Here is a 26,988-nt window from a genome sequence, read left to right as displayed (position 1 = left end):
GACCCAGGCGACTTCATGACAAGGCAGGACATCAGCTGCACTGGGCCTTGACAGTGAATAGCTTTTGGGAGAACAGAGGGCATTCCAGCCAAGGGGAAGCGCGTGAGCAATGGCCTAGCAGTAAGGAATGAGTGGGGCACGAGCAGCTGACGGCAGGGGCCAAGGCCATGTGACAAAGGGCCTGGAGGCCAGGTAGAGGGGCTCGGCTTTGATGCCATGGGCCATGAGGAGCCACTGCTGGCTCCTGAGCAGGGGAGTGACGGGCGTGACAGCACTGGGCTCTACTGTTCTCCCAGCAGTTTGAGAAACTTCAGGAGGGAAGGTTTCGATCCCTCATGTTAATGGCAGCAGGAAGTTCAGGTTGAAGGTGTCAGATGCCGAAGCAGGGGCAATCGCTAGGAACCCTAAACTAGCAGCACCAGGGTCCCCTTGTCAGAAGGCACATGTGGTCACATTTGGCTGAGAGGAAGCTGTAAGTGCTGTACACAAGTGTACATTAATCCAATTTTATAGGAAAGTCTCAGAGTACATGAAAAATGCTCTAGCAAATGTTTTTAAAAAGTACAGTGAAATCATGTGAGCAGAAAAGTTCAAATCTCAAAAGTTCAACAAATTTGTAAAAATATTTCCCCTACTAATAAGGATAAACTTTGGAAAAAAGAGGCAAACCTAAACAAACCACAACAAAGCAGAGTAACTTACAAAGGGCAGATTATGGAAGCATAAATTATAAAAGATATTATAGCCTGAGCTTTAATATTGTAGGCTGAGTCTTAAGATATGTATCTCAGACGTGTTTTTGATTTAAAAATCTATCACAGATGGTAAATACCAGATGTTACATGTTAATTTTTGAAGGAAATAAAACTGTGTGTGGGGGAGTGGGGGGGGGTGTCCCAGAAGGAGAGGTTTATAAAAGAGTAACTTGTAGTTTCATTTTGCCAACAGGAAAAGAGAGGGTCTTGTAACAACAGAGGGAAGTGAGGTTTGTGGGCTTTTAGGAGGAGCCTCAGGTACTTTTCAGCAAGAGCTGAAAGGGCCTCTCCTTGCTCCTGGCCAGCTGCACCTTAGTCACCCTTAGCTTACAGCGCTGCCCAACCCTGCCCTGGGACATTCTCCTTCCAAAACAGGACCCTCTCTGAACCCCCATACCGGTAATGGCTCCTTCCACCCAGGCTCCCGGAGTTCACAGACAGTGAGAAGAGGAGGATCAATGGCACCTATGACTTCTTTGGGTTCAATCACTACACCACTGTCCTGGCCTACAATCTCGACTATGACTCTGGGATCTCGTCCTTTGATGCAGACAGGTAAGATGGCCAGCAGGACCACCTGGAGCAACCTTTGGAAAAGACAGTAAGTTGCCTCTTTGCCCACCCCTTATTTCGAGGCCTGCACGGCCTCAGAAAACTGCCTCCTGATGCCGTACGTCCTGGGGCTTGTAAGATGAGCCCCATCTCCTGAGACATCTCCTCAAACCCCATGAGTGCGACAGCAATACAGGCTGGGGATTCTAAGATGCTTCCCATTGCGACGGACATGCTCTGAGTTTTTAAAAAATGTTTTTGAGATACATCTTTTTCTTCCCTTTTCCTTTTTTGTCAAATTTGTTTTACTTATCAGCTGTATTTCAGTTAAAATAACAACAAGGGCTTTTTATTCCTTATCTAAATAACGCATCTTTATTTGAGATGCATGACTCTCCAGACGTTTGAGCTTCTGTGCCTCCCCCAGCAGGGGCTCCTTTGGCACAAGCTGTTGCCCTCTCTCATCTATCACTGTAGAGAGCGCCAGGGTCTTGGGCACTTGCAGCAGGTCCCAGCCTACTGCTCCCTGTCATCACACAAATAAGTTGGTGCCTGTGGCACTGCCCAGACACTGGGGACTCAGGGAAGCCCGTCCTCTGAAGACATAAAGCTCACATCTCGCTGGAGACTGTGGCCAAGGAAACCCAGAGCCCTTTCACATCCAGCGTGAGGTGTGTCAGCACAGAGCCTGTGGAGGGCTGGGTCCATGAGTAAGACTATGCCACTGTACGTGTGGAAAGCTAATAGAACAGAATGCTTAAGTGACTTGTCCAGTTACTCCAGCATTGAGTAGTGCAACTAGAACTTAGGAAAAGAGAATGTTAGGCATTTGACTATTCTGGGTTTGCTTATCACTCTCAAGTCTAGACAAAACCTCATGTTTGTCCTACTATAAATCCTGTTGTCTTTAGTGTAAAGGGCCTTTAGGAATTTACAAAACAAGACCTAATCTTGTGTTTGAACTGGTAGGGGAGTTGCCTTCATCGCAGACCCCTCCTGGCCTGACTCTGGCTCCTCCTGGCTGAAGATGACACCGTTTGGCTTCAGGAGGATTCTGAACTGGCTAAAGGAGGAGTACAACAACCCCCCAATTTACGTAACAGAGAATGGAGTGTCCCAACGGGGAGAAGAAAGCCTCAACGATACTGCAAGGATCTATTACCTCCGCAGCTACATCAACGAGGCACTCAAAGGTATGACAGACCTACCCTTCCTCCCGGTGCACCCTTCACTGTGCAAATATGTGCTAACGTCTGCATTTCGGGTGGCATTGAATCCACACACCCTCTTAAGAGAGATGAGGCACCTGACTCCTGTTGGGTTTAGCTGTTCTCTGAGTTTTCTCCTTCCTAAATGAAAGCTCAGCAGGCAAATCCAGTTGTCCATTACAGCTAGACCTGAGTTCCTGGCCTCAGCCCTTTGCTCTCCTTGATTCCCACTGACGTCCCATGACCCTGCACTGCGGCGCCCTCCTGAGGACAGTCTGGGCAAGGGCCAGGAGGAAAGGGCGGGGTGGGGCTGGTGTCTGCAGGGTCTTTTGTTCCCCAAGCAAAAGTTTAAGCTCCTCAGCTCAGCAAAGCTTGGGATGAGACTATGACAAGGAAACAGTAATGCTGGTAAAAGAGAGTAAGAAAAATTTAAAAAGAGAATGAGCAATGGAGCAGCGAAGATGAATGATTAGAAAACCCTATTCCAGGTAAAATCTTTTCCAAGGGGCTTTTTTTTTTTTCTGTAAAGAGGAGCACGAGCCTACCCATGTTTCTGACTCCATTCAGGGCTGGGCCTTACTAGAAAAATGCCCCATCCACAGCTCCATCCACAGAGGACCAGGTAACAAATACTGCCTCCAGCAGATGGGCAGCTTCCACAAAAAGCTAAAAAGAAAAGCTCCCTTTGACCTGCAGGTGGGAACTAGGGGACAGGCCTGGCGGAAAGAGGTCTTATGAGGGAAGCTCACACCGGGGCCTTTGTTTGGACAGCTGTGCAGGATAAGGTGGACCTTCGCGGATACACTGTTTGGAGTGTGATAGACAACTTTGAGTGGGCCACAGGCTTCTCGGAGAGGTTTGGTCTACATTTTGTGAACTATACTGACCCTTCTCTGCCAAGGATTCCCAAAGCGTCAGCCAAGTTCTACGCCTCTATAACCCGGTGCAATGGCTTCCCTGACCCGGCAGCTGGCCCACACCCTTGTCTCCAGCCACAAGGTGAGATGTAGCTCTGGGATAGACTAAAGCCAGAGGGTGAGGGATGACAGAAGCCTTTTTCAGTGATTTCTTCTAGTTTATTACCCTCCTCTCAGCCTCTCCATTCCCTCATTCATTCAACAAATATTGTTTTCTTTCAGTGTTCTTAGGATGGAACAGAACTAACTCATGTTATACCTAGAAACTGTGAACAGCAAGTCTAGAGTCTTGTCCCAGCCCAAGCACTAACCTGCTGTGTGACGTTAAAGAAACCAGGCAAACGTTCTGGGCCAATGTGAGGATCAAATATAACAAATGAAAACACAGTGACTGGCATAATGTAAGATGCTCAATATTTGTTGAATGACTGAAAAAATATAAACTACTATACAAATGTAAGAGACAGTTATCCAATTTAGATTTGACTCTAACTGCTGAGAGATGTTTAAGAAGTAAAACTACTTAACTTCATTCAAAGGCTCATAACTCAGTGAAAGGATGTGTATCTTAGCGATGCTCTCACTCTGAGTGCCTGTATAGAACTTCTATAGTCTGAGGATCTGGCTTGGGCCTACTATATAGGTTTACACAAGTCCCATAACCACATTGCACTAGTGTGTAAACTGCCCTCTGTTGTCCTCTCCTAGATGCTGGACCCACCATCAGCCCCAGGAGAGAAGAGGAAGTTCGGTTCCTGGGGCTAGCACTGGGTGCATCAGAGGCCCAGACAGCTCTGTACACACTCTTTTCTCTTGTGCTCCTTGGAGTTTGTGGTGTGGCATTGCTGTTGTACAAGTACTGCAAGCGCTCCAAGCAAGGGAAAACACAACCAAACCAACAGGAATTGAGCCCCATTTCTCCATTCTGATCACAAGTTGCCACCTCATTCAGTTCTGCAAAATAAGCCAGGTTTCTTTGTATACTTTTGCCACCCACAAAGCTTCTTAGCATTTTATATTCTCTCCATACCAGACTTCTTCAGAAAGGCTTTCTGTAGTGTTAGAGACTAATCTTAAAGGATTTCAGGTCCCTAATTAAGATGAAAGTATCTGCATCTTGCCCCAGTAGCAGGAATTCATTTGGGCATTAGAAGACCTTGCAACTGGCTCTTGTGGAAATGTGCAGGTACTGAACTCTTCTGTTGTTCTGTGAGCCACTTAACTGGGCAGTTTCAAGTTTAAGAAATTTTAAAGATAGAAACAGGAGTAAAAACCATAGCAATCCTTTTTCGGCTAAATGAAGGCCATTGCGTACATGGACTGCAAAGTCATCTCCTGCCCTCTTTTCCAGCTCCCTCCCAGCCTCATACCTTGTGTTTCTCAGAAAATAAAAATGGTAGCGTGAACTGTGTCCTATCTTGAGTGATTCTCCCTGAGAAAGTAGGTTCCACATAAGTTACAAAGTCACACAAGCCATTTGGGGTGTCTAAGCTTTCCCACCAGACCAATGCTTTTTGCTTTTTATATATATTCCCTGGGACAGAGAACCATAACAAAGAGATGACCTGCGAATCCTTTATTCCAACCACTGCCACCTTTTACGTCCTTCCTGCCTCTGCCATGTGTAGGCAGAGTTTTAAGGACCCAATTATGGCCTTCAAGGCCCATGTGATCTCACCTGGGTTTACTTAGCCTGTTTCCCTTGTTCCTCTCAATCTAAACTGCATCAAAGCTCTTGACTATCCCACTCTTCTTTGTGTCTTTGCAAATACTATTACTTCTACCTAGTATGCCCTTTCTTCTGAAAATGCTTTAAGTTTCAGCTCAAGTATGTTATTTCCCTCATGGAGAAAGCTGCCCTGAATTCCCCCAGGCAGACACTACTTTGACTTTGCTTGTAAATACCCACTATGACCACATTTCACTGGAATTGAAAATTACCCTACTATCAGCGTCTTGAGGTCAAAGGGCCATGCCTCATTGTCCCTAGTAAGCACATTTTGGAGACAGGGCACAGAAAGCACACCTGCCCCCTTTTGTGTGTTTATTTATAGAACATCCAAGTAGTGGTGGGAGCACAGAAAGCTGTGGTTTTATCAAGTCACCTTGAATGTGCTGATATGACAGTCTCACTGAGGAACACGTAACAACTTATTTGGTCTATATATCCATTCTAGATGTCTGTGCGAATTTTTTTTTTTTTTTTTTTTTTAATAAAGAGTAGGCCCTAGCCGAGGAGCTTACATGGTTAGAGCATCGTCTCAATGTGCCAAGGTTGAGGGTTTGATTTCCAGTCAGGGCACATACAAGAAGCAACCAGTGAGTGCAATAAATAAGTGGAACAACACATCAATGTTTCTCTCTCCCCTTCCTCTCTCTAAAATCAATAAATTAAAAAAAATTTTTTAAAGTAATTTTCAGGACTTCTTGTCAAGATGGTAGAGAAGGTAAATGCTGGGCTTGCCTCCTCCCATGGCCACATAAAAATTGTAACTAAATTATATACTTCCAGGCAAGATGGAGGGGTACATAGACACACTTCACCTCCTTGCGCAACTGTTAAGAGGGATCACAACTAACCTCAAAACAAAAACCAGAATTGCCAGAAAACTGAACTGTATGGGAGCCCAACAACCAAGAATTTAAAGAAGCCATATTCATCTAGATGGGTAGGAGGGGCGGAGTGGGGGAGCCAGGGTGGAGAGGATGCAGTGTGGCAGCAGCGAGGAGGCATCCAGTGGAACAGGCAGTCCCACATTTGCGTGTGGTAGATAGATTGGGAAAGATACCTGGGGAGTGAGAGATCCCAGCCACAGGCCAGACAACACAGCCCAGGGTTCCAGTGCCAGGGAAATAAAGCCTCATAACTTCTGGCTAGAAAAACCAGTGGGGGTTGAGGTGGTGGAAGAAACTGCGGGTTTCTCAGGAGAGTCCATTTAAAGGGCCCGTGCAGTCTTAGAACATATACAAACCCACCCACTCTGGGAACCAACACCAGGGCAACAGCTAGAGGGGCACCAGTGGCATAGGGGAACTGGATGAAATGAGTGGAAATGGGCGAATGCCAAGCAAGCCTCCAGCAGCCAGGCAGCAGCACTGTCCCTTCTCCGACCTCTCCCCAACATACCAAGCCACAAAGTAGTGAAGCAGGTTGCCTCGCCCTGACACATACCTAAGGCTCTGCCCCATTCAACTTAACAGGTATGCAACAACAGGGAGTCAAAGCAGGTCTACCTAATACACAGAAATAAACACAGGGAGGCTGCCAAATTGAGGAGACAAAGAAATATGACCCAAATGAAAGAACGTAACAAAACCTCAGAAAAAGAACTAAGTAAAATGGAGAGAGCCAATCTGTCAGATGCAGGGTTCAAAAGACTGGTTATCAGGATTTTCAGACAACTCTCTGAGTATGGCAGAAGCATAAGGGAAGGAGAGAAGGCTACACTAAGTGAAATAAAGAAAAATCCACAGGGAACCAACAGTGAAGGGAAGGAAGCTGGGGTTCAAATCAACAACTGAAAACATAAGGAAGACATAAACAAGCCAACGAGAATAGAATGAAGAAACAAGAAACAAAAATTCAAAAAACAAAGCAAAACAAGGAGAGAATAAGATGACTCTGAGACATCTCCAGAAATGCCAACATTCAAGTCATAAGGATGCCAGGAGAGGAGGAAGAGCAAGAAATTGAAAACTTATTTGAAAAAATAAAGAAAGAAAATATCCCCAATTTGGTGAAGGAAATAGACATACAAGTCCAGAAAGTACAGAGTCCCGAACAAGTTGGACCCAAAGAGGACCACACGAAGGCACGTCATAATTAAAATCCCAAAGGTTAAAGAATCTTAAAAGCAGCAAGAGAAAAGCAGTTAGTTACCTACAAAGGAGTTCCCATAAGACTACCAGCTTATATCTCAAAAGAAACTTTGCTGGCACAAAGTATTCAAAGGGATGAAAAGCAAGGACCTATAACCTGGATTACTCTATCCAGAAAAGCTATCATTTAGAATGGAAGTGCAGATAAAGTGCTTCCCAGACAAGCTAAAACTAAAGGAGTTCATCATCACCAAGCCCTTATTATAGTAAATGTTAAAGGGACTTATATAAGAAAAAGATCAAAACTATGAACATTAAAATGACAACAAACTCACAACTATCAACAATGGAATCTAAAACAAAACAAAAAAAAACACACAGCAAACTAGAACAGGAACAGATTCATAGATATGGAGATCATCTGGAGGATTATCAGGGGGAGGGGGAAGGGGAAGAATACGGGGTACAGGGATTAAGAAGCATAAATAGTAGGTACAAAATAGACGGGGATGTTAAGAATAGTGTAGGAGAAGCCAAAGAACTTACACATACGACCTATGGACATGAACTTAGGAGGGAAGTGGGTACTGGGTAGATGGGAGCAAAGGAGGAAAAATTGGGACAACTGTAACAGCATAATCAATAAAATATACTTTAAAAAAATGAACAGGTCACAGTGTAAATAAAAGTTACAGAGGGTGATGCCAAAAAAAAAAAAAAGTAACTATAGAACAATCAACCTGGTGAACCACCTGAAGATTCGCTGAACACAAGTCCTGCAACTAATGCTATAACGAAGCCACATCGTGGAGACTGATAGGAGGTGGGGAGATGTGGAACAGGCAGGTTCCATACCAATTGCATGGTGACTGAGAATCCAGAGGGATATCTTCATTGTGGAAGTCTCCCTGAGGAGTGATGGGTCCTAGCCCCACACAGGTCTCCCCAATCCAGCTAATCTAGGGAGAGTAGTCCCTATAACATCTGGCTGTGACAACCAGTGAGTACCGTGTCCTAGCAAGGTAGAAGGCTGCTGGAGACCCAAGTGGTCCTTTTGGGAGGGGAATGGGCCTGGAGAGACTTACCTGCACACAAACTTACTTGATCTGGGCTCCAGTGCAGGGTCAGCAGCTCATAAAGTGCCAGGTACATATGAGATTAACTAAACTGACTAACTTCAGAGAAAGAGCTAAAGGGGCATGGGGTCAGGACAGCTCTCCTAGGATGCAAGTTCTGGCAGGCTCCATTGTTCTTTTGTTGAGTGTTCCTCTCACCCAGCCAGCAGGCTCAGAGACGCGCCAAATCTGTGCTCCCCAAATCAGGCTAACATGGTTCACCCCACCCAATTCACTCACCTGACCAAGTCTCTTCCAGTGGCTTTTCCACACAAGCAGCCCACCTCAGTTCACACTGTGGACTTTCCCAAAATCTCTCAAGGGTCCACAAACCCTAAACAGCGGCTGGCCCCTGTGTGCCTTGTAGCTCTTGCTAAGTGGCCCCAAGCCCAGCACAAGCAACCACTGGTCTCAATTTGCAATTTAATTCCTGTCAGGTGGTCCCAAGCGTAACACAGTCTTGGCCTTGAACACAGCTTCCAATAAGCAGCCCCAAGCCCAGCACAAGTGGCAGTTCACCTTGGCCTGCCCTGCAGTCCCTCCCAAGAGGCCCCAGAACCAACACGCGTTGTGGCTGGCTTCAGACCACACCAGAGTAGCACCCAACAAGCTCCATAAACGACACACCTGAAGGGCAGATTTGATTGGCACCTGCTCTGTGGTGTCTGCCTTCACATAACAGCTCATCTGCTGTAGTCACAGCCAGTCAGCCTGAGGGTCAGCCCCATCCACTAATGTGCCAACAGTAATCAAGGCTCAACTACAACAGAAAGGCACACAAAACCCAAAACAAGAGACACCCATAGAGCAAATGGCTCAAGGGATCAGGGAGACTGCACCAATGGGTCCTACAGGACACCTATTACATGAGGCCACTCAACCAAGACCAGGAGATATAGCAGCTCTATGCAATACAAAGAAACAAATACAGGTAGTCAGCCAAAAGGAGAATATTTTCATATTCTAAATGAAAAAACAGGACAAAACTCCAGAGAAAGAACTAAATGAAATGGAGGCAAGCAATCTACCAGATGCAAAGTTAAAAAAAACAAACAAAAAACTGGTTATTAAGGATGCTCAATGAACTTCAGGGGAGAAACAAACACACTCAGAACTTCAACAAAGAAACAGAAAATATGAAGTCAGAAGTGAATAAATAATACAATAACTGAAACAAAGAATACATTAGAGGAAATTAATAGCAAATGAGAGGAAGTAGAGGATCAATTCTGGAAGACAAGGTAGTTGAAAACATCCAATCAAAACAGCAAAAAGAAAAAAAGGAATTTTAAAAAATAAGGATAGATTAAGAGACCTCTGGGATAACATCCAGCATACCAATATTTGCATTATGGGCATATCACAGGAAGAATAGAGAACAAGGGACTGAAGAAATCTCTTGAAGAAATAATGACCAAAAACTACCCTAACCTGGTAAAGGAAATAGACATACAAGTCCAAAGAGTGCAAAACAAGATGAACCCAGAGGCCCTGAGTGGTGAGGTTCAGTTGGTTGGGCACCATCCTGCAGAAGCAAAAGGTCACTGGTTCAATTCCAGGTCTAGGCACATCCCTGGATTTTGGGGTCTCTCCAAGGTCAAGACACACATGAAAGGCAACTGGTCAGTTTCTCTCTCATATTGATGTTTCTCTCTCTCTATCCCCCCCTTTCCTTCCCCTCTTTCTAAAAATAAATAAAATCACTTTTTAAAAAAAGATGAACCCAGAGACCCACACCAAGACACATCATAATTAAAATGCCACCAGTTAAAGACAGAAAGAATCTTAAAAGGAGCAAGACAATAGTAGTTAACTATGTACAAAGGTGCTCCATAAGACTGTCAGCTAATTTCTCAGCTGAAAATTTGCAGGCCAGAGGAAGTGGCCTGAAATATTCAAAGTGATGAAAATCAAAGGCCTACAGCCAAGATTACCTTACCCAGCCAGGCTACTATTTAGAATCAAAAGAGAGATAAATAGAAAGATAAAGCAAGAAAAAGTTAAAAGAGCATAAATGATAAAATTAAAAAAAAATAGAAAAATGCAAAACAAAAAACAAAAAAAACCACCCTGAAAGGAGCTCATCATCACTAAACCAGTACTATGAGAAAAGTTAAAGGAACTTCTTTAGGAAAAAAAAAAAAAAGATCCAAAGTATGAATAAGAAAATATATGAAAGAAGACATTCTCACTGACTAGGCCAACACCTTATAAAAGCAGAGGACTGACTATAAAGCTACAAAGGTTAAAAGACAAAAGTAGGAAGATAATGCGTCATCACAACAATTAACAAATATACACCACACAAAGTAAAACATAATAAGAAAAACATTTAAGTAGTGAGGGGTGAGTGATTTTAGAATATGTTGGAACTTACGCAACTATCAACTTAAAGTAGACTATTATAAACACAGCTTGTATCTATGAAACACATGGTAGCCACAAACCAAAGATCTACAAGAGAAAAACTAAAGGAAATGGAATCCAAACACAGGGTTGTAGAAAGTTATCAATATTAGGAGAGTAAGAGAGTAAGGAACAGAGAACTACAAAAACAATCATAAAATACTATTAACTTTATTAATAAAATGGCAATTACTACATATCTATCAATAATTACTTTAAATGTAAATGGAATAAATGCTCCAATTAAAGACATAACATGGCTCTTTCCAGCAGTGCCAAGCCATAGGCATCTCTTGGGACAACTGGCACAAGCACTGCAAGACCAGGGGTAAGAGAAAGCCCCAAGAGAAGTGAAAATATGAGCTGGGACACCCTGCTGCCAACACTGAGGCAGTCCATGTGCAGGGAGGCAACAAGACATACCGCACCTTGAGGCTGGAGGTGGGCAACTTCTCCTGGGGCTCAGAGTGCTGCATGTGCAATACAAAGATTATTGATGTTGTCTACAATGTGTTCAACAATGAACTGGTCCACACCCAGACCCCAGAAAAAGAACTGAGTCACGCTCACTGACAGCACACTATGCTGACAGTTTTTAGTCCCCCTAAGAACTGCCCCTAGGCTGCAAGAAGGGTGCCAAGCTGATTCCTGAGAAGGAAAAGACTGTAAACAAAAAACGATCATAGAAACTTTTAAAAAATATATGATAAAGGAAAAAGAATGCCACAACCAGCTGACTTCTGGAGGAGCAGTTCCAGCAGAAAAGCTTCTCGCATGCATTACTCCAAGACCAGGCCCATGTGGCCAGACAGGTATGTGCTAGAGGGCAAGGAGCTGGGGTTCTAACTGAGGAAAATCAAGTGCAGGAAAGGCAAATAAATCCTTCCTCCTCCTATCTTAGCTCATGTAATAAAGGTTTTTATTCTATATCAAAAAATATATTAAAAGATATAATGAGCCTGAATAAAAAAACAAAACCCATACATATGCTGCCTACGAGAGACCCACTTCAGGTCCAAGACACACACAGGCTGAAAGCAGAAAAACAGGTGGAACAGAAATATTTATGTCAGATAAAATAAACTGTAAAACAAAAGCTGTAACAAGACAGGTCATTTTATAATGATAAAGGGATTAATCCAACAAGAGGATATGACTGTTATAAACATTTACGCACCCAATGTAGGAGCACCTAAATATATAAAGCAAATATTGATGGACAGGAAGGGAGAGATTAACAGTAATACAATTAGAGTAGGGGACTTAAGCACCCCATTGTCATCAGCAGTTAGATATTCCAGACAGAAAATCAGCAAGGAAATGGTGACCTTAAATGACATATTAGGCCACATGAATTTCATTAATATTTTTAGAGTATTTGATGCTAAAGTAACAGAATATACATTCTTTTCAAGTACACATGGATCATTTTCCAAGACAGACTACCTGCTAGGCCAAAAACAAGTCTCAATAAACTTAAGACTGAATCATATCAAGCATTTCCTCTGATCACACTGGTATGAAATTATAAGTCGATTATTCTTTTAAAAATCTCACAGGTAAAGCCAAATGTCCATAATACCCAAAGCAATCTACAGATTCAGTGCACTCTCTATCAAAACACTAATGGCACTGTTAACAGAATGAGAACAAATAACCCTAAAATTTATATGGAACCACAAAAAAAAAAAACCCCAAATAGCCAAAGCAATCTTGAAAAAGTACAACAAAATTAGAGGTATCACACTACCCAGTATCAAACCATACTATAGTAGAGGGCTATAGTAATCAAAATTAAGCATAGTACTGGCATAAAAAGACATAGAGATCATGGAACAGAACAGCTCATAAGCCCATGCCTATATGGTCAATTAATCTATGACAAAGCTGACAAGAATAAACAATAGGGGAAAGATAGTCTCTTCATAAATAGTGTTGGGAACACTAGACAGATATGTGCAAAAAGAAAAAAGAAACTAGACTACTAATTACACCATACACAAGAATAAACCCTGAATGGATTAAAGATTTAAATGAAGACCATGAAACCCTAAAACTCCTAGAAGAAAATTTGGCAGTAAAGTCTTTGACATCGCTGTTAGCAATATTTTTTGGGGGGCGGTATGTCTCCTCAGGCAAGGGAAACAAAAGAAAAAACAAACAAATGAGACTACAGCAAACTAAAAAAGTTTCTGCAAAGAAAAAGATCAACAAAACAAAAAAACACAGAATGGAAGAAGAAATTTGCCAATGCTACATCTGATAAGGTGTTAATATACAAAACAGTATATAAAGAATTGAGACAACTCAGTTATCAGTAAAACAAACATTTCAATTAGGAAACAGGCAAAGGACCTGAATAGACATTTCTCCAAAGAGGACATAGAGATGGCCAACAGACATATGAAAAGATGTTCAGCATCACTAATCAGAAAAATGTAAGTCAAAACTACAAGATACCCACTCACACTTACCAGAATGGCTATCATCAATAAATCAACCAACAGGTACTGGCGAGGACATGGAGAAAAGGAAACACTTACGCAGTGTTGGTGGGATTGTCAACTGTTTTCTAGCCGCTACAGAAAACAATATGGAGGATCCTCGAAAATTAAAAAATAGAACTATCATATGACCCAGCAATTCCACTCCTGGGTATTTATCTGAAGAAATTCAAAAACATTAATTTGAAAAGATACATACACCTCTATATTCACTGCTGCATTATTTACAAAGCCAAGATCCGGAAGCAACCTAAATGTCCACTGATAAACAAATGAACAGAGAGGTGGTACATATACACAATGGAACACGACTCAGCCATATAAAAAAATGCTATCTTGGCATCTGCAACAATATAGATGCACAGAGTATGACAAATACCAAATTATTTTATTTATATGTGGAACCTAAAAAAAATATAAACAAAACAGAAACAAATTCTGATACAGAGAACAAATGATGGTCAGCAGGTAAGAGGGAGGTTTGGGGGATGAGTGAATACAATCAACAGAGTAAGAACAAATTGCCAAGTTATGTAAAGTATAACATAGGAGATATAGTCAATAATATTGTAATATTTATGTATGGTGCCAGTTGGGTACTGGAAATATCAGGGGGAACACTGTGAAGTATATGATTGTCTAATCACTACACTGTACACCTGAAACTAACACAAAATAAAATTAAATGTGAACTGTGATTGAAAAACTTTTAATTTTTAAATTAAAAAAAAGCATGAAAAATTGGTAGTTATAAAAATAGTCACAGGGAGATAAAGTGCTTCATAGGAAATATAGTCAATAATATTGTAATAACTATGTATGGTGTCAGTTGGGGTACTACTTTATTGGGGTGATCATTTCATAGGTTATATAAATATTTAATAAGTATGTTGTACTCCTGAAACAATATTGTATGTCAACAGTAAATGAAAAATAAAAAATAAGGAACATAAAAGTGAAGACATTTGGAGGAAAAAAATTAGTTTTCAACTGGTTTTAAAAGAGTAATCATGCTTGAAATTTTGTTTCTTGTAAGCATTCCTTACCCGAATTGTTGTATCTACAGAAAATTCCTATGAAAACGTTCCACTGCCATGGGCCCCAACCTAGGAGTCAGAAACTGTGGTACACAAACATTTTCTCCATCAATAGATTGGAAAAATTTGTTTGCGGTGAGGGGCAAGTGGTTCTTAAACTGATATTAAAGATATTTCTTGGGTAGAAAGACTAAGTACTATAAGCTGTCAATTACACCTAAATTATTAAAAATTCAATAACCTTTTTTGGGGGGGGAACACAGACAAAATATAAAGTTTCACATTAAATAAACTTGTAAGAAGAGTCAGGATAAATAGGGGGGAAGCATATTAAAACGCTATAAAACTAGTTTTAAAAAATACTGGGTTGGCCAAAAAGTCTTCAGTTTTTCCCATAAAACAAAAGACACATTTTTCATTTTCACCAATGACTTTTATTGATTTGGGTATTTTCAGTATGTTGGCTATTGGCTTTTAGTGGGTAGTGGCCAGGGGTGCTGCCAAACATCTCCCAATGCATAAGGCAGCCCCACAGCAAAGAATTATTTGGCCAAAATATAAAAAATACCAAGAAACTTCACCAGCCACTTTTGACATGTTCAATCTGCCACAGCACCTTCTCCAAACACTGCACAAATCTTTGCGTTTCAGTTGCACTTTACGTTTCACCTTTCTTGCAATAAAGCATAATATACCAAAAATGTTATTTTCTTCAATCTTCAATATTAAAATGGCTGCACAAAAATTCACCAATTTTGATTATTTTTTAAATGCACACTGATATAACAGCTGTCACAATATATCTAACAAAATTGTTTTGAATGAAGTTGAAGACAACTAAGCACTATTAGAGCCATCATATGGAAAAAACCTAAACGAACTTTCTGGTCAACCCAACAGTTTGGTAGCAGCAGACAGAGGAAAGAATAGAAAGATCAACAAAGGAAAAGAAAGCCTAGACATACAGGAATAGCATACACGACAAAAGTGACATGCTTAGTCAGTGGGAAAGATGGATTATTCCATAAATGGTGGTAGGTAAGCAGGTTAGATCTTAAGGATGTCAGCCACAGGCAGGGGGACAGAAGCCAGAGCCCTTCCTTGTATACCAGACTTAAATGTATAAAAACAAAACTATGAGAATACTAGAACAGAAGTGGGATTTTTTTAAAAATTATTTTGTGAAGTGGGAAAGATATTTATAAACAAGACTTAAGACCCAGAAGCCATAAAGAAAAACAGATATATATGACCACATAAATACTGTGGCAAAAATTACCATCAATATATTCATATGATAAACAGGAAGAAAATATTTACATCATATGCTAGACAAAGGGCTGATTTTCTTAATATACATGGAATTCTTACAAATCAGTAAGAAAAGCATAGAAAACACAAAATAAAATCTGGCAAAGAACAAACAGGAAGTTCTCAGAATATAAATCAAAATGACCAGTAATACTAAAAGATGGTCAACTTCATTCATGATCAACACAATACATAAAAAATGCAGACAATTTTTTATCTATCATGTTGATAAAGAGAAAAAGGTATAATACAATGCTAGCAAGGATGTGGTGGGGGTGTAAATTCACAGAGCCTTAAGAGGAGGAAATCTTGTAGCATTTTTTATAATCTAAATTGAAAACACCCTTTGACTCAGTAAATTATACAAACTTAGAGGTATAGTTTCACACCTAAGAAGATACCTTCACAAAGACATTCATTGTAGTAATGTCTGAAACAGAAAAGCAAAAACACTATAATAACCAATGAATGGCACCAGAGAATGGACAATAAGCAGGGCTACATTTACCAAGAAAAATGCTACACAGCCATTAATAAGATGAGATAGCTATGTACTGATAGGGAAAGATCTTCAAGACTATAAGTAAAAAGCAAGATGCAGAGTAATATATATAATATGATCCCATTTATTTAAAATATAAAGATTACATATTTGCTTATTACACATAAAAATTTTCTGAAGATTACAAAAGAATCTGTTAATAGACTAAGGTTACTTTTGGGGAATAAAATTGGGAGGTAAGATGCAAAGAGGGGGATTTCATTTTCATTTTATAGCCTTCTATACTGTTCTGAGTTTTTCCTTACCATGTATATTTTTTAAAATATAAAAGTGAGGAGGGAATCCTCCTACTCAAAGATTGTGAACCATTCTTTTACATACATTTTTCTAAGATCAACATTTGATTTTTTTTTTCAAGGCAAAATGACTTAAGGTACTCCAAGTTTTTGCAGATATATTTGTAATAGTTATTAGTAGGGTCACACCTATTTGACAGGTTTTGTTTGTTTCTTTTTAAATCACTTATCACTATATTTTTAAAGATGATAAACCTTAACTTAAATGGGATTCTTGCTGGGTTTTTCTTTTTCAAGCATACTTTTTAAATTATGGAAGTAATATGATCATTGCAGAAAGTTGAGAAAGCATATCAGGGTGCAAAAAAACATAAGGGTGCTAAAACCACGTATAACCACTCCTATCACTGTTAATGTTTGGTGTGTTTTCTTTTTTCTTCACATTATGTTAATGCATAGTAGTGCCTGTATTTAAAATGTGTTTAAAAAGCTACGATCATACTGTACCCACGGATCCATATCCTGATTTCCCCCCACCCCCAATATATAACAGGTACTCAGTAAGTATATTAAATTGAATTGTCAAATTAGTATTGTACCATTCCTCCTCATCAGAAGTTGTTTCTGCACAAGGCATTCAGTTAGTTTCTAGTTCTTAGGTGAAATAAATAAAAACACTCAATGAATATACTTATACCTAAACTTTTTATGCATTTATGATCATTCCTTAAGAAAAATTACGGGATCAGAGTATGAAATACTTGTTTCTCATAATGTTTTTGAAACAGCTTTTACTTCAACCACCAGTGTAGTCTGTCTCACTGTTTCCTTGCCAACAATCACTATTACCATTTAAAATGTAATTGTTACTTCAGAAGTGAAAAACAAAGTCTGATGAGAACATTTTCCCTCCCATTAGAAAATAGAGTCCTTCTGTATGTTCACTCAAGAGTAGTATCTTCCCATCTAAAAATAGGAACTGTCAGGCTTACTCCCTTTTTCAAACATTATTAGTTTAGTGGACTCCACTACCAAAAACATATGGAGAAAGTAGCATGTAAATCAGATTAAGAATGTCTTTAAAGTTCTTAAGAATAACAAAATGAGCAAATGGCATGTCTATTCCATTCTTCCTGTCCTATGCTACAAGTACTTCAAGTCTTTGAAGTGATTGTTGACTGCGAAACTTCAGTATAAAGGCGAGAAGACTAAATGTTTATTAGCTGTTTTTTTTTGCATCTAATGAGAACAAAAACCATAACATTATGCAAAGTGCAGACAAATGACCTCAACAGAGCCCTGTACAACAAAAAGATGCTAGGATAACAAAACTTAATGCAAAAATAAGATCATTCTGATTTTTTTGGAAAAGAATTTTTTATTCAGTGTTTAAGATTAAAAACTACAAGATTTTGCTTGCAGCTGATGAGTGGAAAGAGGGGAAAAAACCCCATAAATTATCATCTGATTGGCTAGTTAAAATGCTCTGACTCAAGAGTCAAATTACTCAGTGACATACTAGTTACTTTGTGTGGACTTAGGTGTTCTGGAGTAAAATACCTCTAAACAAAACATATCATCTGAGAACACAGGGCTAATGGGTATATGAAATACTGAATAAGAAAGCTAATAAAGGAGGTTGTGGCAGACCTTTTGATTCCTTTAGGCTTCTAGCAGGTAGTTACCATATGCAAGGACCTAACAGCGAATTTATTTTATCTTTTGCCTTGTCGAGTTAAACAACTTTAACCCACTAAACAGGAATTAAAGAGACACTTTATAGACTGGTTAGAAAACATAAAGTAGTCCCACCTCTCTCCAGAAGAATTTTAGTTGAATTAAATCATGAGAGAAACAATGATTATTGCACATAATGTACTTGTCACACTACATTTGTTGTGTAGAATTTCCATTCCAAGTGTTGTTTTCATCTTCACCATCATCTTGAGTCCTCAATCTATATATCTTCCCCTCCTTTTTAAAGTCTTCTCCTCGTTTCTCCAGCACTCTTTTTCTGACGGGTTCCCTGACATAACAAAAGAGGGAGAAAAGAAAAGATAACATAAAATGAAAACAGCAGTAATACAAAGCTGCTTCTTTTACAATTCTATTAGTATAAGCATCTATTTTTTAAGGAAAGTTCATGGAAGATAATTATATCTACCACTGCAGTACCAGACTTCATAGGTTTCTGGCAACTTCACCTGTTCTCCAAAACAAACCAGCCAAATCATATTTTCCATTTCCAAAGCTCCATTCATAGCCTTATTTACAGAAATAGTCAATTAACAATATTTAATCCTTCTTATAATGTTCAATATTTTATTTACACAATTAAGAATAAACAGAACTTCTTCATCTGAAAATGGGTGAAATTTAAGATAACTCATTGTCTCACACTAGAGGGGAAAAACTAGAGGGGGGGAGAGAGAGAGAGCAAAAAGAAAAAAGGAAAACCAACAGTGGAACACAAAGTTTTGCTTCTCAGATATGTATTCATCCCATTCTTTGCCCCAACCTGAGTCCTGTTTCCGTATTCGAAAAATGTTTTAAAAAGCCACACAGCAAGCTATCTGATATTTTACTTATTCAGAATTAAGTACTTCCATCCACTGCTCAGTTAAGAGTCCTAAAACTTAGCACTAACAAAGCCTAGTTTGAATGCTGTTCTAAGACTAGAGAAGAATTTTCCTCTGTCCCCACTGGAGTTAATGTACTATGGCTAAGATTGGTCTTCCGTCCTAACAGTTAAGAAAGAAATAAGACAACAGCTAAGTCAGCCCAATTTCAATATTTACACAAATCTTTATGTAGAAAGTCAACAGGACACAAGACCAGGATCTCCTTACTGATGTCAGAGAGACAAGAATTTTCATTATTTATCATATAGGATTGGAGTGATGATTTGTTATTATGTCAATTAACAGCCTAAAAGGGTGTTTAACAATACTAGGTATACATTATAATAAACTGAGCTATTATTAGAAAGGGGTATAATCTCACCTTCTAGGAAAATACTGTCAAATATGCAAAATCTTAACAAAGGTATGAGCTAATAACATTAGTGTTGTCTATTAATTAATTAGTATTAACTATTCTAACCATAACCGTCTGCAATAAAAGGGAAATCTCTTGCTTAAGGGACTAAGCCAAATAATTCTCTGAAGGATACACTATTTTCAAGTGAATATGTTGTTTTCTCAGTTTGGTCCTTTTCTAAATGACCAAGAGAAGATAGTCAGCCAGCAGATCAAAGAACCACTGGGGTTAAAATTCTTTAGAGCACAATCCCTCTAAAGAAATTATGCAAGATAACTGAGGAACTAATGTAATGAAATATCTTGTCAGACACTAACATGGCTAGTAAAAAAAAAATACTGCCATTCAAACCTGGAAAAAAATATCAGTTTTTACAGTTACAGGATGAAGAGACTTCAATAAGTGAAATAATAAAACCATCAGAGGTGAAGTAGGTTTTAGAAGGCTGAGAAAATTCAGGTAAGTGAGGTTCCCTGGGGAGCTGATATAGTAAATCTTCAGAAATTGGCTTTTTTTCCCCCATATACAGAAAGAAGGCAAAGTATCTTTAACAAAATTTTCATTTTGGAACATTAGTAACATTTTGAAAATGGAGAAAACACAAACAGATACCTTTTTTCTAAATTGCTGGATGATGCAAGGTTTGAGGATTCCGAAGATACCGCTCTTGCTGAGGTCTGTGCAGGAGGAGGGTTGCTAAATAAGAAGTTGCTAATCAATCTCCAGATGGCAAGGAATGGGTAAAGTACTGTCCCCAACAATGTCCAAAAGTCTCCACTGGAAGAATGTACCATAGATGTAGTTGGTCTTCCTGCCTAAAAATTAGGAAATAAACCCAAATAAAGACTACTACCAGCCCAATCACGTTACATTCAAGGTTCTAGGTGAATCTTTTATCTGAAAAAAGAAAGTCCTATTAATTGTAGTTTACTGCAAGAAGTGAAATTACTAACCTTGAGATTTTTCAAGTATATATAAATTTCTGGGAACTCCTGGAGCTCTGCTTTTTAAAGTCATAATTACAACACAGAAACCAGAAGGTAGTTTTTGGTAAAATGAACAAATTTTTAAGAGAACTGAACTTCTGTACTAAAATTAGTAACTTTGATAAAACTTTCTTGATTTAAAAAAAAGGGGAAATTTTCAAACCTCAGTAAATGCAATTAATCCTGATTTTTGGATGGCTAACTGTTTTAGGTATAGGGCTCTAGCTTAGAGCAGGGAAAACTATACTACCCCAGACACAGAAGAAGACCCAGGCTCTCAACCCAGCTCTGGCATATAAGGTGGCACCTTGGCAAAGTCATTTAAGCTTTCTGAGCCTCTTTTTCTCTCAGAGATTAAAATATTGTTGTAAGGATCAGGTGGCATTAATACATTAAAAAATGAGATTTTTATGTTAAATGTTTTCTAAAAACTTGGTAAATAGTAGAGTAGTGCACAGATAAAAACCACTAAGTCTATAGATTAGGTGCTCTGTATTATTTTCTTCTCCTACCAGTCATTTTTTGTCCATTAAAAAGACCAAAAAAAAGTTGAAAATTAAACTAGTGCTTCATTAGCAATAAAGATACATAAAGCACAGGATAATGGAACAATAAATTGATTTAACATTTTTGGATAACTGGATTTTAATTATCCACTATATACCTTTCACCTTCCCTCCCTCTAACTGTAAGAAACAATCAAGAACAGAACAAACAGGACTGTAAGAACAGAAAAAAATATAGACATATGTACATACTGGCAACAGTACCACTGAAGCACTTGGGGCAAGTTCCAAATCCAATAATTTCTTTTTATAATCTTCTTTGGTAAATTCTCTCCTGGGAAACATGGTTGCTAATGAAAAATTACCATAAGTGTTGCCAACAGTCTGTAACATAACAGTAAGTTTAAAACATTACAACAGTGCCTTTTTATAGTAAGATATTACATACTTACATGCATCTAAAATGACTGCTTTAATTAAAACTGTGTTGATTTTAAAAGTTCATTTAAATGTATACTCAAAAAAACATTCATAAAAAACTTGGTGTAGCTGAAAGCTGTCAAATCCAAATAGTATTTAAAAGCTTTTATACCTTGGCCAGGTAGCTCTGAGAGTTAAGAGCATTATCCCGATACACCAAGATTGTGGGTTTGATCCTAGTCAGGGCACATGCAAGAATTAACCCATAAATGCATAAATAAGTGGGACAACAAATCAATGTTTTTTTTCTTTCTCCTTTCTTTCTAAAATCAGTAAGTTAAAAAAATTTTAATAAAAGCTTTTATTACTCAATAATGACTATAATGTAACAAAAATACAGTTCCTAAAATTATGTGAACTGAATAAAAATGAACATTAGGTATATCTTTTATGGATGCCTGCAGTTTTCCATGAGGGTTTTCACTATCCTTTACAAACTTGTATTAATATCCCATGAATGTATGGATTATAGGTATTCCTTACTTAAAATCTGGAACACTTCCCCTCACATGTACATCAGGAGTTTCGCCCCCTTCTCTCAAAGAATAAATGGTCCATAATCAATCCACACTATACATATAATCCCAGACACAGGACATTACACAGTCACCCTCACAATTTTAAGTCACACATATTTGTAAAGTCTTAGACAACTGTTTATCTAAAAGATTCCAAAGAAAAAGATTAACATTTTTGGTTTTTTGCTGTAGGTCATAGCATATATACCTCTCATTGTTTTCACTCTAACGTAAGAACATCACAAATATGAAATTAGGTCATTCTACTGGAGAGAAGTTCTAACAGGACTGATGCAATCAAACATCTTTTTTCCCCCTCATGTGGCTCCCCCTCTTCACTTACCTGTGGCAGAAGCAGTAAGATTCAGGCCAGGGGCACCCCCTCTTGGGAGGCCCCAGGTGGGGATCCAAAGCAAAAGAAGAATTAAAGTGGCTACTGGGTTGGTTCTGCTATAAAGCTTAGGGAAAAAGAGTTCTTAAAGTCAATTTTTATATTGTCCGGCCCAGCTCACCAATGGAGGAAGGCAGACAGCAGGTATCATTTTTTGGTACCCAGAAATAAGGTAGCAGATTAAATGCAGAGAGATCGAGTGGAAATATCTGGACTCTAATTTGAACATTAAAGTGATATAAGGCAAATACTGGTACATACAGTAAGTCCAGAACATATGATGCCTAGAATCCATTCTGAGTAAGCAATCAATCAGAAAATAAAAATTGGAAGTTACTCATATCTTATTTTCTAAGATATCAAATTTCACACCCATACAGATTTTGGAGTAAGGCCACAATTCTGGAAGTAAATTCCTGAAAAATACTTGTTGCCAAATAAAGATTACTGGTCTTTAGGCTTGGACAACAGGCAGATGGGAAAATGGCCAGCCCAAATGTATTCTAAGCAACTTGCAGAAAACGTGAAAAGGCCTGAGAAATACTGCATCCTTTTTACTGACAACTCCCTCAGATTAGATCTTTGAAAAATAATTTGATTTTTATTCATCCAGTTGAGTGTACTAAGCAGTAAAAAAAAGTTTCCCATGCTTGTTGTACAACAACAAATTCCTATTTCTGCATGACAAGCAGATATGCTATTCTCATGTGGCTCTAAGAGATAAAGGACGCTCCGTAACACCCCAGCGTTGTCCTGTGCCTCTCTCCTGGGGATAAGTCACGATTTATTCACATTCTTCAAACTCTGTTTAAAAATCTTCTCCTCCTACTTCTTCATAAACTTTACTTCGTCTACCTTTATTACAACTCAAGACAAATTTACCTGTGCAGCAAACTGCCTTGCCTCTTCTAGAGGAGCATCAGAAGGGAACTGATTTGTAAAGGAAGAACCATCAGGAAGACGGAATTGAATTCTTGCAATAGTGCTATGAAAAAAAAAACAAAATTTAAGTCAGCATCTTTACCTCTATATATTCTCAAACAATATCAAAAGTTAGAGAAAGTGGAAGTGGAAATGTTCAATGAACATAGGTTTTTTCAACAATGTCAGATATTTTTGTTTGTATTTTTAAGGACAGTTTTACTGAGCTATAAATTCATATAACATAAAATTCATCTCCTTAAAGCATAAGTTTCACTTGTTTTTAATATAGTCAGAGTTGTGCAATCATCACTGTATCTAATCCCACAACATGTTTATCACCCCCAAAGAAACGCCAAACTTATTAACCTTCCTCTCTCATCTAACTCTGGTAGCCACATAATCTACTTTCTGAATCTACAGGTTTGCCTACTTTGGGCATTCCACATAATGGAATCATATAAGGTGTGACTTTTGGTAACTGGCTTCTTTCATATACCATTATGTTTTCAAGGTTCCACAAGGTACCACAAGGTTCACCCATGTGGTAGCATGTGTACATCATTTCTTTTTTAGTGCTGAATAATATTACATTGCATGGGATATACTATGTTTTGTTTATCCATTCTTCAGTTGATGAATATTTATTTGGGTTAGTACCACATTTTGGCTATTATGAAGAATGCTGCTATAAACATTCAAGTACAGGTTTTTGTGCGAACATGTATTTTCAATTCTCTTGGGTATATGCTTAAAAGTAGAACTGCTGGATTATATGGTAACTCTAAGTTCAACATCTTGAAGAAATGCCAAACTGTTTTTCCCAAAGTCAATGCATCATTTTATAATCCCTTCAACAACACAGAAAGTTTCCCAGTTCTCCATATCCATGCCAGTGCTTGTTGCTCTCTTTATATGTAGGCATCCTAGAGGGTATGAAATAGTGTCTCATTATGGTCTTTACTTGAATTCCCTAATGACTGGAGATGTTGAGCATCTGTTCATGTGCTTAATGACCATCTGTCTATCTTCTGTGGAGAAATGTCTATTCAAATTCTTTCCCCATATTTAAATTGAGTTGTTTCCTTTTCATTGTGAGTTATAAAACTTTTTATATTCTAAATATAAGTCCTTTAGATATATATGGTTTGCAAATACTTTCTCCAATTCTGTGGGTTATCTTTTCACTTTACTTTTTATTTTGATTTTGTTAAAATTTATTTTTTAAATTATAGTTGACATACAATATTAATTTCAGACATACAACATAGTGATTAGATATTTATATATCTTATGAAATTATCACTACAATAAGACTAGTAACCATATGTCACCACCCACAATAAGGATGATATTATTGACTATGTTCCCTATGCTATATAACACAGTGTACATTATATCCCATGACTTATTCTATAACTGGCAGTCTGTACTTCTTAATCTCCTTCACCTTTTTTGTCCTCCCCCCCCATTTTTGAAGATTTTGTGCTTTTGAAGCACAAAATTTTTTAATTTTGATGAAGTCCAACTTATCTATTTTCTTTTGTTGCTTGTACTTTTGATGTCATGCCTAAGAATCCACTGCAAATTCAAAGATTATAAGATTTTCTTATTTTGGTTCTAAGATTTTATACTTTTAGCTATTATATTTTGGTAAATGATCCATTCTAAGTTGGGCATTTTTTTTTTGTTTTCCTTTTTCTTTTTGGTGTGAGTTAAGGGTCCCAATTCATTCTTTTACATGTGGCTATCCACTTGCCCAAGCACTGTTTGTTGAAGAGACATTTCTTTCCCCACTGAATGGTCTTGGTACCCTTTTCAAAAAATTAATTGATAATTAAAAAAAAAAAAATCAGACCTGCCAGAAAAATCGAACTCTATGGATGTCTGACAACCAAGGAGTTAAAGAAGAAACATTCATCCAGACCAGAAGGAGTGGCAGAGACAGGCAGCCGGGGCAGAGAGGACACACTGCAAGGGAGCAGAGGGAGGACCAGGGGGATAAACCATGCAGATAAACCAGGACGAACAGCTAGGGAGCAAGACAGACTGCTCAATTCATGGTTCCACTGCAGGGGAAAAGCAAGCCTCAAAACCTCTGGCTATATAAACCTGTGGGGGATGCGGTAGCAGGAGAAACTCCTAGCCTCACAGTAGAGTTCATTGGAGAGACCAAAAGGGTTCCAGAACATACACAAACCCACCCACCACCTGGGAATCAGCACTAGAAGGCCCCAATTTGCTTGTGGGTAGAGGGAGAAGTGACTGAAAGCCTGTGGAGAGCCCAGCAAGCAGCACTGCTCCCACTGACCCCTCCCCTACATACAGGGTCACAACGCAGCAATCTGGGTTGCCCTGCCCTAGAGAAAACCTATGGCTCCACCCCTTCCAAACTAACAGGCACACTGAGACAAAGAAATATGGCCCGAATGAAAGAACAGATCAAAGCTCCAAAAACAGAACTAAGCACAAGGAGACAGACAACCTATCAGATGCAGAGTTCAAAACACTGGTAATCAGGATGCTCACAGAAATGGTTGAGCACGGTTGCAAAATGGAGGAAAAAGTAAAGGCTATGCGAACTGAGATGAAGAAAAATATACAGGGAAGCAACACTGAAGGGAAGGAAACCAGGACTCAAATCAACAATTTTGAGCAAAAGGAAGAGATAAACAATCAACCAGAACAGAATGGAGAAACAAGATTTCAAAAAAATGAGGAGAGGCTTAGGAATCTCCGGGACAACTTTAGACATTCCATTATCCAAATCATGGGGGAGCCAGAAAGGAGAACAGGAAGAACAAAAAGTTGGAAACTTATTTGAAAAAATAAGAATGAAAACTTTTCCATCTGGCACAGGAACTAGACTTCCAGGAAACCCAGGAAGCTCAGAGAGTCCCAAAGAAGTTGGACCCAAGGAAGCACACACCAAGGTACATCATAATTACACTACCCAAGATTAAAGGTAAGGAAAGAATCTTAAAAGCAACAAGAGAATAGGAAACAGTTCCCTGCAAAGGAGTTCCCGTAAGACTATCAGCTTATGTCTCAAAAGAAAGCTTGAAGGCAAGAAGGGGCTGGAAAGAAGTATTCAAAGTCACGAAAGGCAAGGACCTACATTCAAGATGACTCTATCCAGCAAAGCTATCATTTAGAATGGAAGGGCAGATGAAGTGCTTCCCAGATAAGGTCAAGTTAAAGGAGTTCATCATCACCAAGCTCTTATTATATGAAATGTTAAAGGAATTTATCTAAGAAGAAGAAGATCAAAAACTGTGAACAGTAAAATGACAACAAACACACAACTATCAACAACTGAACCTACAAAACAAAAACAAAAAAACTAAGTAAACAACTACAACAGGAACAGAATCACTGAAATGGAGATCAGAGGGCACGGGGTGGGGGGAGAATGGGGGAAAAGGTACAGGGAATAAGAAGCATAAATAGTAGGTACAAAATAGACAGAGGGAGGTTAAGAATAGTATAGAAAATGGAAAAGCCAAAGAACTTATATGTATGACCCATGGACATGAACTAAGGGGGTGGGGAGGAAGCTGGTAGAAGGTGGGGGGTGCAGGGCAGAGGGGAATAAAGGGGAGAAAAAAATGGAACAACTGTAGTAGCATAATCATTAAAATACATATCTTAAAAAAACAATTGATCATAAATGCATAGGTCTATTTCTAGACATTCAGGTCTATTACATATCCGTCCTTACACCT

At 38.8% G+C, this 26,988-nt stretch overlaps 2 protein-coding genes across 2 annotated transcripts in view; one reads left to right on the top strand and one right to left on the bottom strand.

Moving 5' to 3' along the window:
* The window catches only part of LCT (lactase), a 59,679-nt gene extending 55,318 nt beyond the window's left edge, over positions 1-4,361 (top strand). The window contains exons 14-17 of the mRNA XM_054562786.1: positions 1,176-1,310; positions 2,277-2,500; positions 3,287-3,514; positions 4,141-4,361. Coding sequence (XP_054418761.1) covers positions 1,176-1,310; positions 2,277-2,500; positions 3,287-3,514; positions 4,141-4,361 — 808 coding nt within the window. The remainder of the gene's footprint in view (positions 1-1,175; positions 1,311-2,276; positions 2,501-3,286; positions 3,515-4,140) is intronic.
* A 13,419-nt stretch (positions 4,362-17,780) lies between these two features.
* UBXN4 (UBX domain protein 4) overlaps positions 17,781-26,988 on the bottom strand; it is a 34,504-nt gene continuing 25,296 nt past the window's right edge. The window contains exons 10-13 of the mRNA XM_054562586.1: positions 23,225-23,327; positions 21,206-21,337; positions 20,074-20,276; positions 17,781-18,448 (exon numbers count right to left, since the gene is read on the bottom strand). Of these exons, the coding sequence (XP_054418561.1) occupies positions 18,310-18,448; positions 20,074-20,276; positions 21,206-21,337; positions 23,225-23,327 (577 nt within the window). The 3' untranslated portion in view covers positions 17,781-18,309. The remainder of the gene's footprint in view (positions 18,449-20,073; positions 20,277-21,205; positions 21,338-23,224; positions 23,328-26,988) is intronic.

The sequence above is a fragment of the Pteronotus mesoamericanus genome, unplaced genomic scaffold, assembly GCF_021234165.1.
Source record: "Pteronotus mesoamericanus isolate MK-2021 breed Mesoamerican mustached bat unplaced genomic scaffold, CSHL_Meso_final scaffold_651, whole genome shotgun sequence".
NCBI lineage: Eukaryota > Metazoa > Chordata > Mammalia > Chiroptera > Mormoopidae > Pteronotus > Pteronotus mesoamericanus.
This window is presented reverse-complemented; position numbering and strand designations above follow the sequence as displayed.